Source organism: Dermacentor variabilis, chromosome 10, assembly GCF_050947875.1.
Source record: "Dermacentor variabilis isolate Ectoservices chromosome 10, ASM5094787v1, whole genome shotgun sequence".
NCBI classification, from domain to species: Eukaryota; Metazoa; Arthropoda; class Arachnida; order Ixodida; family Ixodidae; genus Dermacentor; species Dermacentor variabilis.
The window spans coordinates 87,249,287-87,265,107 of NC_134577.1; the positions used below are offsets into that span (position 1 = coordinate 87,249,287).

The 15,821-nt window shown below is 42.1% G+C and overlaps 1 protein-coding gene across 2 annotated transcripts in view; it reads right to left on the reverse strand.

The window, feature by feature from the left end:
* Window positions 1–15,821, reverse strand: part of LOC142560766 (uncharacterized) — a 69,292-nt gene that overhangs the window by 45,122 nt on the left and 8,349 nt on the right. For both annotated transcript variants that reach the window (XM_075673094.1, XM_075673093.1), the window contains exon 2: window positions 12,002–12,207. In XM_075673094.1, coding sequence (XP_075529209.1) covers window positions 12,002–12,207 — 206 coding nt within the window. The remainder of the gene's footprint in view (window positions 1–12,001; window positions 12,208–15,821) is intronic.

The window sequence follows — 15,821 nt, forward strand, 5'->3', positions numbered from 1 at the left end:
CTGGCTGACAAAAGCTTGGTTTCCAATTCAGTGGAGCATACACATGCAGAGCCTTAGTACTGCAACCTTCCATGTAGATATGTTTACCCCATTGCATGAAGCTGGTACTGATAACGAGTCATCCACACACCTTCGGGGACTTTGCCAGACCGGAACATCTCTGCATTATATGTTGTGAACCCAATGCAGAAATTAATATAGAAGGGAATATAGAAAAGCATAATGCATGTGCTTTTGAAGATACAAAAATGCTAGAAAGAACAGATAAAAAGGACTGCAGAAACCATTGAAGACAATTGTCATAGTAAGCGAAGCTTACACTGTTTTGAATCATACTGCATTTGTCTCTCCATTTTCCTTTCTTGCCTATTTGAAGCAACATTTTATGTGGCTGTTTAACAGCTGCACCTCATAACCTAGTGCAGGCATGACAGCCAGACACACTGCTGTGTTTGTATTTCATCCTAAATGGCCATCTCACTTTCATCGTGTAGTGTTATGCAACAGGTAACACATCCTGCCTGACACATCATGCAACGCCAGGTGCATCCTTTCTGCCACCAACCAAGCACATGTGCCCACTACGTAATGGCGGTAAGTGACGTACGACGGTGGTAGGTGATGGTATGCACCCCCTACTCCACAACAGCCCCTCTTCACCACATCCTTCCTCAAGTCCAACTACAAACCACAACATCCCATCCGGATCTACAAAGAAAGTCTTGCTTTAACCTTACAAAGTCCAAACCCCATCCAAATGCCGAAATGAAAACATGTTCATTCTCATTTTTTCCCATGGATAGTACATTCATATAAGAAAAAAAGAAACAATGCTATTTGATTTGGAGATTTGATTCCATTTTGAGCATATAATATTGTGCAACATTCAACATTACTGTATAACACTGTACAGGATCAAGAACAATGCATGTGGAAACACCAGCGCCAACCGGAAGCACACGAGACCACCTTGCTTGCCCAGAAAAGGTGATCGAATGAAATAACCAAGTATGATGTGGTTCCTGCGTGGTCTCTAACCTGACAACCATTGCTTGGAAAGCCTAAACAATTCAGTAAGACAGGAACCAGGTGCCTGTTGTAAGCAGCAAAAACAAATTCTTCCTGTACAACAGGAACTTCATTAGTTTTTACATTTGCAAAGCTGTTGCTTTCCTGCATAGCACGGGCATTACTATGGCTAGTATTCACGCCAACAAGTCCTCATATTAATTTTTTTTTTGTGATCTAACTTACAAAAATTGGGAACTAGGAACCAGCTGCATATTGTGGATATTTTGTATACTTCAGATATTTTTTATTCTCTCGGCACTTAAACTAAATATAGCAAATTATTACTTTCATTTATGTTCCTTGAGGCGCTTCTTTAATGTTTCACATAAGAATTCTCGAACATTGTCTGACTGGCAGACTACATATGCTATACGAACCATTCAAAACACCAGCGATCAGGGTATAATTTTATGTATTGCAGTATTTTGTTGCGACTACTACATCTTGAAATAAAATGCAAAATCATAAAAGCATTGAAAATGAGCACATTTCTCGCGGTAACGAGAGTGAAAGCAAGCCTTTTAGCAATAAACCAACAGTTGAAGTATCAGCATGTTATGTATGTCCTCATCTTTACTGTGTCAAGTGCTTTCTTAAGCGTGCTGTTTATAACGAAGTCAAGCGTCCAGAATGCCAATTTCAACAAGCTCAGCTGTTCACTGAGCCAGTAGAACACCCCAGTTATGTATAACTCACGTCAACGTAGCTTTACCAGATATTTCAAACTCAAAAGCAGCTGACAACCTCAGCTGCAACCTACACAAATGCCACCTTGAAAACTCTGCTTCACGAGCAGTTTTTTTTTTTTTCAGGCACCTCTTGCATTGCTGACTCTGTGCTCATGCAACAAGCTTTCTGTACCCTGTGGCTTAAAATGTCAATGTCCTCTGCAGATATAGTTCTCATTAACCAAATGGACACATTCTGAAAGAAAATAAATCCAGAACAAGAGGGTTCAAGAAGATGGTCATAACTCCCGACCCTCCCCTACCAGAAAACCTTCCCTGATCCTGCTATGCTCTAATACACAAAACCTAGTTCTGGCGTCACATTGACCCCCACATCATGGTGCAATGGCGGGCTTACAGAAGGAGGAACACGTCTGTCAGTGCTGAGGAGGACAAAAAAAAAAAAAAAAAACACCCAAGGAGCCTAGCACATCCTGCTCAATATGTCGCACAGAAGAAGCACACCAAACATCAAGCACTGCTTTGGAGCTAACTGTCCCATCACACAAGATGCGCTAGATAAATTTACTGGAGCATATAGCGCCACCGGCTATGGGGAGGGGGTCTCTTCACCCCCTCCCCCCCGCAGTCTCCCTCTGTAAATGCAGAAATGCTGTCCGATACCAGTACGGCAGTTTACCACAGAGACTAACCTCACTGGACTGACCTGACTAGACTTCAGCACTTCTGCAACCATCTCAATAGCTCCATCCAACAGCCTCCCTACCAAGTCATACAGCCATCCCTTCTCCAAATAACGGTTTTATATTAATTGCCATTTTTTTTCAGGCACTGATTACTGATTTGGTGTTCCCTCACTGGAGAAGTCATGAAAGAAACTGCAAAGGATGGTAACAAAGTTTCTGGGTGTGATATGGGAAGCCGGCATCAGTAATGATGCCTTCAAGTGGATGAATTGCAGTACCCAGAACAGCTTGAATAAAGCTCTTGTGACAGTATCGATCATAAAGCTTTTACAATATACTATTTAGAAAAAAATCTGGTACTACTGTCTATGAGAATTCCCTAATGGGTGCTAAGCTACCACATAAATGCTGCAATATGGATGTGAGAGGCTTGTCTTGCACGTGGTTTGGCTTGAGGCCGTCATTTATACATAAATAAAGCTTTCCTAGAATGAAATCATCACAGGAAGTCCTTCTTTACCCATAATATATCTCATTATTGTTAAATCACATTTAATATAGCAAGCAAACACAGCAAACAAAACAGACAATTGAAATTGAGGTCAAGTAAGCACAGACCTTATTGGTTTCTTCTTCGAACTTTAGTGGCCTACTATTAGTTTAGTTTCAGTTTATTGATGCGCTTGAAATGTTTTGCAGAAGAAGTAACTCTAGGAGGTCCCATAGTCAAAGACTGGGGAGGGACCTCCAACGATAAATACATAGAAAAAGTACACTTAATACGGTTAACAACAGCAGTAGCAATCCTAGAAACTGAAAGTATTAACACAGTCAAGTCATAGTAATAACAATAAAGTACAAGCACAAAAAGCAGATCCTAGGAGTATTATTCGACATACAGAAGCATAAAAAAATATACACAATCACTTTGCCAACAAGTGGTGACGAATTTTCCTCTTAAATAAATGAATGGAAGGAGATGATTTAATGGAGGGTGGTAGTGAATTCCATATTGATGTTGCCAAAACGGTCGCAGTAAATGTGCTGTAGTTAGTCCTTGGTTTTGGTAGGAGGTAGTTCCTATGGTGTGAAAATCGAGTGCCAGTGAAATGGGAGCTTTGGTCTTTTGTTATCAACGAAATTGGTAATTCTCCTCGACAGAATTTACACGTCAGGACACTAAGAGAACATTTATTTAAATCTACTACTGACAAAATATTATATGTGCGGAATAATGGCAGAGCACTACATGAAAAATGGCTGCAAGTGATTATTCTCAAAGCTTGGTTTTGTGTGTGTTGCAGGGGTGCCAAGTGAGTTGCGTAGGTATTGCCCCAAGAAGAAATGCAGTAAGAGATGTGGCTGCGAAGAAAAGCGTAGTAGAGTGAAATTAATATATGTATAGGAAAATAGGGGCGGACTTTGATTAATATTCTGATAACATATGCTGCTTTATGGTTTAATAAGGATATGTGAGTTGTAAATTTCAAATGATTGTCGAGTTCAACCCCAAGAAATGTTGCATGGTCAACAGCCTGAAGCGAAGTCGGACCAATGTTAATGCATGGCTTCTCCTGTACACTTTTCTTTCATCTTTCATATAATTCTACAGAATCAGCATAAGTTCTCATAATTTATTAACAAGTGTTTTTTTGTATAGTAGCAAGAGAAAAACTGCATTTTGCATGCTGCTTTAGTGAAAAGTGGACCATTGTGACAGACAGAATGCTGTTAGTAAGACATGTGCCTTCAAGATGTCCTGTCTTTCAGACAAAGGTGCCACCCCAGAACCACCAATTCCTGGCAATCCCATACTTACACCTGTACCGCAGCACCAGTTTTGCCTCTAGGTAATTATAAAAAAACTCTAAGGTCTCAATAGTGCCATTGCGAATCGTGACGAAGGCACCTTTCATAGAACTCCAAGCAATGGTACATCTGGCTCTTATCAGAAGTAGGGGCTAGATGCTTCACTCAAGTTAAAATAAACACAAGTGGCAGCACTTCAAAAGTGGCACTTAAAATATGTGACACGGAAAGCCATGGCCAAAATCGAAGGTTAAATGAATGCAGAAAGGAGGGTGTCCAAATAGCATATTTTTGTGTAGTGTCACTTAACTACTCCTAATGCTATGCGTCAACATCAATATTGCATCAAATTTCGTAACGACGATGGCAAGTTTCTCGCAGCTGACTGAAATGCATGCAGCAATTATAAGCAAGTTCTTGCTGCTGGTGTAGTGGAATATCCAGTGATATAGACTTATGTCTGTACAGCTTTTGTCAAAATAACTTGGACTGCTGTATGCATAACTGTGGTTGACACCAAGCTAGCTTCTGATTGCATTTAGATCGGCCAGAAGCTTTGAAGAGACAAATTATTGCTTCTGGAATCAGGAGTTCTATGCGCACAACACGACACAATCAAGACTTACCACCCTAAATGCTCCTAGATGATTTAATTTCTTTTGAAAAAAAAAAAGTGTACCTGATAGGAATGCATAAAGCCTCATAATGCTACCATGACTTGCCGCTTTTTACGTTATGCCATTACAGCTTCATTTCATTCAAGATTTTTCTTTCCCTAGATGCATTGGTAAAACTATAGAGTGACAGGTGCATAATGGCTTTCGTAGGCCAGCTTAGTCATGCAATGTGCAAGCTGAAATATAAGCAGTTGTGCTCATGTGAGCATAGACATCTGCACAAGAGAAAACACACGAACAAGGGACGTGCACAGCTAGGATGGACATATCCCTGTTCTACAGTTTCAGAATAAGCCAGATAGCCGAAACCAGCTCGATAGCTTTAATGATGTTTAAGAACGTGGAATCACTCAAGCATTAAGGTGATACGTTAAATGAAATTCTGGTACCATAAACACATATAGAGGTGACACATAAATGCATCAGTGCTTTATGTGTCAGCACTGAAGAGTTAAAATAGCATGGATTTGCCTTTTTCAGGATACATAAATTGTTAAACAATGTTTTGACTTTAGCCACGGCACCAGAGCAACGTCCAACTTAGAACACAGCAAAAGCACACTGTTTTGATACCACACTAACTGTAAGTACCAGGGCCACTACCCTGCATGGACAGCGAATTTGAACATTTTTTCGCTGCACCATGTCGCGATTTCTATAAAAACACGTGCACTGGTTCCCTGGCTAACCAGTACAGGTAAGAGTTACTGTTAATGGCTAGTCATAAGAAGCCAACAAACACTGGCTCCAAGAACAACATAAGGGAAATTACTTGTGCTTAATAAATGAAATAAAGAAACAATAAATTAATGGAAATGAACGTGGATGAAAAAACAATTTGTCGCAGGTGGGGAACGATCCCACAACTTTCGCATTTCGCATGCGCGGCTCTACCAATTGAGCTACCGCGGCGTCATTTTCCCATCCACTTTCTTGGGTATTTATGTGTCCTAGTAGGACCATGGGAGTGTTAGCCAGAGCCACCACTCACAGACCTTGGTGGCGAACGTGGAACATCCTTTCTGCCGCAGGCGTCACGAGAACGTGATCTTTTTGGGTGAAGGCAGCCGGTCAATAAACCCACACATGCTACCTGAAGACATCAATGTTGCTGGATTCGAGACCCTCGTTATGTAATAAACGTGAAGAAAGGGGGTTAACCGAGGGGCTCGATTTTTATTAGTCATATCATAAGAAACCAACAAACACTGACACCAAGAACAACATAAGGGAAATTACTTGTGCTTAATAAACGAAATAAGGAAACAATAAATTAATGGAAATGAAAGCGGATGAAAAAACAACTTGCCGCAGGTGAGGAACGATCCCACAACCTTCGCATTTCGCTTGCGATGTTCTACCAATTGAGCTACCGCAGCGCCGTTTCCCTGTCCACTTTCCTGGGTAGCTGTAGTTTTGAAATGATCAGTTAGGGCCAAAAGAATAGACTGTAGTCTTTCAGAAGCAGTGTAGTGCAAAATCTAATTAAGTGGCGTTGCGTTCATAGTGGGAGGCATATACAGGGCCCCTGCTACCACGCCTGAGTTCCTGGATAAATTAAACACTTTTTTGTTCACTCATCTGAATAATAGTACAACGGTAATAATGACAGGAAATTTTAATTTACCCCACATACACTGGAAAACTCTCTCGCCCGGACACATGGAAGTTTCAAGTGCTGAAAGACTACTGAAAATTATGATTTATCGTAATTTACAGCAAATCGTTGAAGAAAATACGCGAGAAACTTTATATTCTATGTCATTGTTAGACCTTGTGTTCCTATCTTGAAAAATAGCTGCTAATAGTGTGTCAGTCAAACCAGGAATATCAGACCACAAAATGATATCCGTCAATATACCAAACGATATGCTCAGTCGCCGGCGATCACCGGCTATTAAGCTTATAGACGACTACGCATGGGCAGACGATAAAACAATACTAGATAACTTAAGTCTATCATTTAGTGAACTCGAACTTGGGTCATTTAGTGAATCTGTAGAATAATTGTGGCAAAGTTTCAAGGGAATTGTAAAGCATTGCGCAGATAAATTTATTCCTACCCACATGAAAAAAACGAAGCAGCATAGCCCATGGATAACTAGGGAAATAATGCACATAAAACGCAGAATAAAAGGTTTATGCAAAAATAAACATAAACCAGCCCAGGTGTCCACTTTGCGTGCTCAATTAAAGGTAGCGTTAACGGAATCTAAGAAAAAGTACTTTAACATAACGCTTCCTGGGTTCCTGAAGTCTTCACCACAGAAGTTTTGGGTGCACTTGAGGGAGAAAAAAGAAGAGATATGATAGACAAAAAGCAGATCTCAAATGATCACGGAAAAGACAAACAGCAGACTGCTTCAATGTATTCTTCCAGTCAGTACTTACGAAGATGAGAACAGAGCAAGGAAACAATGAGCGCAGTAAATTAGGCGCTTGCAAAATGCACCCACTAGAAATCACTCAGGCAGGCATATTTCATCAATTGCTTATGCTTGATACCAAGAAAGCAAGCGGGCCAGACGGGATCCCAAGTGAATTTTTGTTGGAGATATGCCGAATGGGTGTCATTTTGCCTAACGATAATCTTCAGAAAATCCTTGGAAACCAGTTCACTACTTCAAGATTGGCGCAGCACTGTTGTGATTCCGGTTTTTAAATCCGGCAGTCAAAGTCAAGTTAGCAACTATCGTCCCATATCACTTACTGCTGTGATTTGTAAGCTTATAGAGCATGCCGTAGCAAAGCATATCCTTCTTTTCCCTGAAGCCAATAACTTTTTCTTTTCGTCACAACATGGATTCCGAAGCGGATTATCCACTAGTTTGCTACTCATTGAGACAGTTCATGATTTTTATCTAGCTCTGGATGGCTGCGAACAAATTGATGTCATCTGCATAGATTTCGCAAAGGCCTTTGATAAGGTACCGCATTGTAAATTGCTTTTTAAAATTCAGAATGCAGGTATTGCTCCAGACATTGTGAACTGGACTGCACCCTATTAAAGCGGGCATGTACAATCCGTCCGCACTGAAAACATAATGTCTTATTTACTAGAAGTCCTGTCTGGGGTTCCACAAGGGTCAGTATTGGGGCCGCTATTGTTCTTGATTTAATCAATGATACCGTATTTACTCGCATAATGGTCGCACTCACGTAACGATCGCACCCCTGAATTTTGTCGTCAAAATTCAATTTTTTTTCTTTCCCGTGTAATGATCGCACCCTGCACTTGTCGCAGCGATGTGTCGTGTGCCAAGTCTAGCTAATGATAATCGCGCTTACCATCTGTCGAATGCTACTCAAATGACTCTTGAAGACATACCAAGCGGTCTGCGCACACGCCACATACTTAAGCAGATGCCCCATTTCATTCCTTTCATCACTTTCTGCACTTCCATGAAAAAAAAGGCTACAACCAAACTTGCCTGGGCTTTATTATTTGTAGGCTTCATTATGGTTTTGTTCAACGACATCATAAAGGGCGCCTTTCGAATCTTCTCGTCTGCACTTGTGGGCACGTAATAAATCGCAATCGGCAACGATAGTGGCCACGCTTACACTGATACATTAGAAGTGTACCCTATTCATATGCCGACGCTTGTAATGCAGCTAAGGTATTCGCTCACCCTTATTGGAAATGTGCCGTATTAGGATAGCAGTGAAAACAAATGCCGCAGTTTCCGCAGCATGCCCGCCATGTGTTTCTATGTCACTGGCAGCTAAGCACGCCCATCTCTGTTTCTGTTCCCTCAAAGTGGACATGGCTACATTATTGTCGCAAACTTGCCGATATTAACGATAATATTCATTACTGATACAGAAGAAATTGTTTCAATGCATGTAATGTACTCATGAGAAAAAAAAAATTGCGTTCGGCGCGTTCGGTTTGCTCCTCCAGCCGTCATTTTTGTTTTGGTGTCCCGCACTGACAGCGGCAGCCGCCTGCGTGTCATCCCACAGCAAATGCGGGATGAAAAAAGGAAATGTTTCTTTTCGTGGGAAATTGATTGATCGTGGGTGCGCATAATGATCGCACCCCTCAATTTGAGTAAATTTTCTTGACAAAATAGTGTGATCATTAAGCGAGTAAATATGGTATTTCCAGTGTTCTGGAATCACCTGTTAAAAAAACTTTTTGCCAATGATTGTTTGCTTTATTCTACAGTGGCAGATAAAACCGACCAAAAGAAATCTAATCGATGCCTCCAAGGTTTACATGACTGGTGCATAAAATTAGGAATGGAAATAAATTATTCGAAATCGACATTTGCTCATGTAGCAATAAAGAAAACCACGCCTTCCTTTGACGATAAAACTGGTGAAAACTTTTTGTTGAATGTACGTAGCTTTAGGTACTTAGGGGTGATCATTCATCATGACTTATGCTGGCGCCTCCCGGTGGAGGTCTGCTCTAGTGCTTACTGTTCTTTTTGAGAAAAAAGTTGCAGCATGCACCAACACATTTGAAACTAATTGCGAACAAAACATTTGTGCGCCTGGTTTTGGAGTACTCCTCCCCAGTTTGGAGCCCTCAGCAACTGTACTTGCGACATAAACTCGAAAAAAATTCAGAGAGCCACTGTGCGTTTCGTTTGGTTGCGTTATCGGTGAGCTAATTCTGTAACGCACATGTTGACACGTTGAGACTTGGAACTGCTAGAAACACGACAAGAAAAACAATGAATGCAATTGTTTTTCCACATAACCAGAAATCAAATAAGAATAAACAAACAAACATGCATCTGCCCCCCCCCCACCCTCTAAAACACAATGCGCGTTTAAACCACAGTGCTAGTATACAGCCTTATAAAGTAAGCCTTGATGGTTTTCAATACTCGTTGTTTCCTCAGTGTATTAATATATGGAATGGCCTTCTGGACTGCACTGTAACAGCACGAAATGTTAACAAATTTTATACTCAACTAGAATTGTATTACAGGCAATGGGATAATTAAGAAATGATCATGCTTACTGTTATTCTTGCATTTCTAAAATACCTTACATGTGTACACTTGTTCATCCTCACTGTAATTTGCGTTTGACAATGCTGCATAATGTTGTACTGCCGGTGCCAAAATTTACTTTTTGTTTGACAATTCTTCTCCTGCAATGACCCTCAAGTGAGGGCTACAGTATTCCTAAATAAATAAAAAAATATAAAACCCCATGTGATCCCCTTCCTTATTTTTTGCAATAAAATTGACTGATTGGATTAATGATTTGCTGCGAATGAGGTGGCAGTTAAACTGGTCTCAAGCACAGCAAATTTGTTCCTATAAGCCCAGTAAATGATCAAAATCCACAAGTCTTGTTTGAACAATTTGAAGGGACCCTGATGGAAATATCAAGTCACACTAAAGAGATAGATTAGTGCTCCAAGATATCGAAATCATCATATTTACAGACAATAGAGCATGTTAAACATGATTTGCTCATGTTAAAATATCTGTTAAGTGTTAAAAAAATGATGTAAACGTGAGATAGGATCAGTCTTTAACTCTGTGAGTGCGCAGTACAATCTCTCATGTTGTAGTATGTGCTACTTATGACTGACAAATTGTATTCCACCATTCACGATTTTAATTGAACATTGTATGGTGCATTTGAGGATGAAAAGAAGTGTGGCTTGTAACCTTTATTGCCCTATTACTACAGAAAAACTCAATAGTGCCACCTCTTTATCTGCCCTACTGGCACTCTCTACACAGGCGTGGCACACACTATGTAGGGGCCTCCTAGCAAAGCAGGAAGTATTGCTCACCAGAGCATGAACTTCGGGACTAGCAGAGCTGCTCAAAACAGTCCATTTGATTGGGAGCTAATTTGAATCATGAAGGAATGGCATTGTCATTTTCAGTTCTGATTTCTTTTGTAATTAAGTTGTCTTTTGGCAGAAAGCAAAAGTTGTGAGGTTTATAAGAGGGCAATCAATCCATGCTAGATAGATTCAGCATGTATTTTCCCTGTCACTTTAGAGGGTTACTGAGATGACATATGCTACTTCTCACTTTAATGTGTTAAATGATGAACCCTAAAATATTAAGCATACTCAACTCCAGTTGACACCTACATAATTCGAAGCGTGCTTGGTTTAGTAGAAAATGGTTACGAATCATATAGGTGTTACAGCTCTTGCGATCTGTCTACGTGTAATATATATATATATATATATATACCACAGAGCCAGCGGCATCTCGGGAAATTCGCAGGTGACAACGGCGGAGTGTGTGCAAATTGCATAAGTAGAGCATACTGGGAGCAACCCGAGTAGAGCAGGACTGCACTTGAGTGAACCCTTGTATTACTATAAGTGTGACCTCAAATCTAGAACAAGGGATGCCCAGCCTTTGATGCAAAGCAGGTTCTCAAGAGGAGCATTGATGTCATGGTTAATTATGCACTTCTACGCCCTTTATTTCAGTGCACAAAGCCTTTAACTTATCTTGGGCAGAAGCCTACCCCAACTGCAGTTTCTTCTTACTTGCTGCTTCACGAAAGAGACCAGATACTAGATACCCAAGAAAAAGTGGGTCGACGGAGAAGAATGCTTTGCATGAATAATTTACTGCAAGACTTCTTTCTACAAAGTAGTTTCCGTTTCGGTACCCAGCAGGTGGACGTGTCATGCTGTTGTAATACGCTTGCTCACTCGGTTCCCGCAATTGATGCAGCTACGCCGACACAAGGAAGCGCAGCTAGAAAAAATGTGCATGGCGCTCTTGATTACTCTTTACGAGCAACATCATCACACCTGGCCTTATTCGAACATGACACCAGAAAGTTTTGCACTGTGTCATGATGGCGAATAATTTCGATAATGCCAGGTCATAACATTTTGAGACCAACTTCAGCATTGCAGTAAAATATAAGTGCTTCCCCTTCACACTTGCTGAGTGTTCTCCTTTTATGTGTGAGAAGTGTATGGTAGTTTCTACAAATTCAAATTATACATGTCAGCACTACTTAGGTTACATACACACGCGAGAGTGCTTTTGGAGCACAGCTGCTTGCATGCTGCAAAACCATCATCAATCAGCAGAGGGACCTGAGCATGGACACTTACTATTTTGTCGGTAGATTGTGTACAGATGGTCGAGGCGGGAGCGCACGCTCAGCAGGAACCAGGCCTGGGCCACCAAGATGGCCACCCCGAGCAGAAAGCCTAGAACTTTGGCCAGCGATAAGCATCCGTCACTGCTGCCCCCACAGCACGCACTGCCAGAGTGCGGGCCACCAGTAAGCACTAGGCCGCGGGCGCCACGAAGCCGCCTGCACAGATCGCGACCCCATGCGTCAATGAGAGGTGCTTTCATGCCTGAAGCACAGAGTAGGTGAAGTTTTTTAGTGCACACATACAATTAGAATGCCTATTAACCATTTGGGTGCCGGGTGTCTTTCTGAAATGCAATGAATTCAACTTCCGTTAAAGTAACACATCAGCACACATTAATTTCATATGCTTTCTATTGGTGATATGTTGCTCAAGTTTTTAAAGACTTAAACCTGTAAAAAAAGAACATACATATATTTCTTAATGATTTTTATCAGATAATGTTCCACAGGGAACATGGTCTTTCGTCCTTGTCACCTCATGACCTCATAATCAACATCAAAGGCCTGTGAATTGGCGTTCAAAAGGAGCTCTTCAATTTCTGCATTGTTAATAAAGGCGTGGATTTTTTTGCACTGTTCAACCAAGTCAGAAAACGAGAGATATGAACAACACCGACAGGGGGTAAACTTTGTTGAGCCATCTGTCATATAAAATCAAGACCAACCATAAAATGTGATTTTAACCAACTTCTGGAGTCATTGGTGCAATCCATCTACAGATGTTTAAGGTTCACGAGTTCACCCAAAGGTGTGCATCAGCCACCAGGTGAATTTACTTGAAAGGCTTAAGAGAGAAATAGAAGGACAAATGAAGGGCAAGGAGGTTAACCATGACTGGGCTCAGTTGACTACCCTGCAGGAGGGAAGGGGAGGGAAAGATTAGTGGAAGGAGAGAAAGTCCAGTGTTGGTGTTGCCAACATAGTGAAAGTTCCCTGTTCTAGGGGGGAACGCAAGGTGGCGTCGCTGCGTGTGAACATGTCTCATCGGCTCCATGAGTTTTGAGCTCGTTATTTTTGTTATATCCTAGTAGGTCTTTCACCCGACATGTGTGAAAAGTTCCGCGACGTTCAGAGACTATTTTTGAAGAGGTCTGTCCATTAGAACGCCTTTTATTGTGACTTTTGTGGTTCCTCGCCTACGAGAGCTCTCTGATGCCATAGGTGTTGACATGCCTCGTGTGGGTGTCATGAGCCAGGTTGAGGTAGTAGAAGGGGAAGATCTTTCCCCGGAAAAGATGCTCAAGTGGTGACAAACGCACACATATGACGCCGCATATCAAGACTCACTCCGCAAGGATGCCATCGCCGCCACGGCCAAGGCCGCTGTATGGAAACAGATGATCTCCAGGAATGACAAAGTGAGGCCTCCCAAGTTACCTGAAGACTCATAAAAGGCTATTTTTCACATTTGCGGAGGTTTCAACGCCTCCCGCTTCAGCCACTTACAACTCACTAAGCTTCTCTCTATGGCAGCCGGCTTTCCAGCCACTGCAGAGCTGCGACAAGACGTCGTTACCATCAACTTCACCACCAACGCAGTTACCTTCAGCACGGAAAGCTGTGATCGCTTGAAGAAATATCTCGCCATCAAGTCGCTCACGGCCGACGGCCAAGAGCACGAAAGTGACCTCCTACAGCGTTTCAAACTCCGAGACGTGTAAAGGCATTATCTACATCGACAGAGTATGCCTGGGAGAAGTTATCTACGAAAAAGACATTCTACCCATGCTTTGTGAGTGCAACCCACAAATGCACTTTTTAGAAGCCAGACGAATGGGAAAAACTTCCGACACAATCCTCGTGACTTTCTTGGGAACGAAAGTTCCTTTTTGGTTCAAATATGAAATGGCAATGCTCTGGTGCCAGCCTTTTCGACAAAGAATCGAGGCCTGCACACGCTGTTGGAAAGTTGGACATTGACCGGACGTGTGCCCTACGCACACTGACGATACTTGCCATAAATGCGGAACTATGAATCCTCCGCATGATCATGTGTGCATTCCCAAGTGTGTACTATGTAGTGGAAGTCATGAGACTGGATCCATTCAATGTGCACTATGATATAAGCCTAAAACCTCACTCCTCAAGGCTGACAAGACTCCTCCTCAATCCAAGACCAAGTCTTTTCCTTCACCCAAGAAGCAGGAACCTCTTCCTAAGAAAAAACAAGATGAAGATCAGCCTCTTCTATCCGCTGCTCCCTCTAACAACAAATCAAGCTTTCCTCAGGTAGGCTGGGCATTGGTAGCTTCCCCCAGCTTACCTAAAGCTAAGCAACCTGATGCCCCCATCTACGCCCTCCTACAGCAGTTTCAGGAAGGAAATCGTTTTCTCTACCTCGACCTCCAAACCCCTTCTCCGTGTACAACTACTATCACTCGATCTCAACCCTCTACTGATGAACAACACACTGTAACTCCTCCCCCCGTCAGTGAGATTGACGATCCTACTCTAACCATGGACACTACTCCTCCTCCCACTACCATAACCGCCACAAAGCGCAAATCTATTGATGATGGGAGAGATACTTGGGAGGAGCATGATAAGCTAAGTCGTGAACTCGCCACACACATTAGAAACTCTAACAATCGCTTTTGAAGGCCCTGAAAAACGCATGGATGCCATAGAAGCCAAGCTTGAGTCCTGCACTACTAACGTTCATAAGCTCAGTACCCATATATATGCTAAATTTCGCCAGGATGACGCGCGACTTACCCAAATTGATGTGCAATTCAATCAAATTATCGAAGGACTCGATCGACTGCATGGCTGCGTCCCCTAAGCGCTCCAACCTAGTTGTGTGGCATTGCAACTATAGGGGGTTTTCGAAAAAGAAGGCCAGTCTGCAACAATACATAGCCAACCTCACACAACTGCCCGCAGTCGTTGCTTTACAAGAAACAAATAGTTATGTTAAATCCCCCAGATACAACACATTCCAATGCAGAAAACGCGAACGTCCCAATACCGCGATCCTAGCACAAAAGCATTTCACTGTTTCTTGCTCTCATTTCGAGGGTATCGACATAGATCACGACTTCGTAGAAATACTTCCTAAAAAGACCAGGTTGGCTCCTATTTACATCCTTAACATTTACAGCAGTCCCAGCTCTAAACACAACCGTTTTACTACTGTTTTTGCTCATGCTAAACAGGAAGCTCGGAGAAACCCGCTCCTCATTGTTGGCAATTCTAACTCTCCAAATCAGCTATGGGGTCACACTACTTCCACACCTAAAGGACGAGCTTTATGGAACCACATTCTGGATCATCAACTCACCCTCCACAATGACTCTGACACACCCACTCGCTTAGGAAAGAGTGTCTCCAAAGATACCCGCATCACCAGACCTCACCCTCACCTCTCGGGTTAACTTAACTAAATGGGAAAACCTTCATATCAATTTTGGTAGCGATCACTACGTCATTCAGATTTCTGTTACCTTCTCTCACCAAGCCCTTTCCCACTCTGCCTCCCAAACTTACGGATTGGGACAAATTTCCGAAAACTCATGCAAATAATGCTCCTGATTCCATACTTGATCTACAGCAATGGATCAGTCAACTCCAAACGGACGTTGACAATCATACAACTATGCCACCTGATGCTCCTTTTCAAACAGCTGATGCCAAACTACTACACATGTGGCAAGCGAAGGAATCACTATTAGAGCGGTGGAAAAGACGCCGCCATAACCGCAGGCTCCGCATCCGTGTAGCTAGACTTGAGGATGACATACAAGCATATGCGACCCAACTAGTTAATCAAC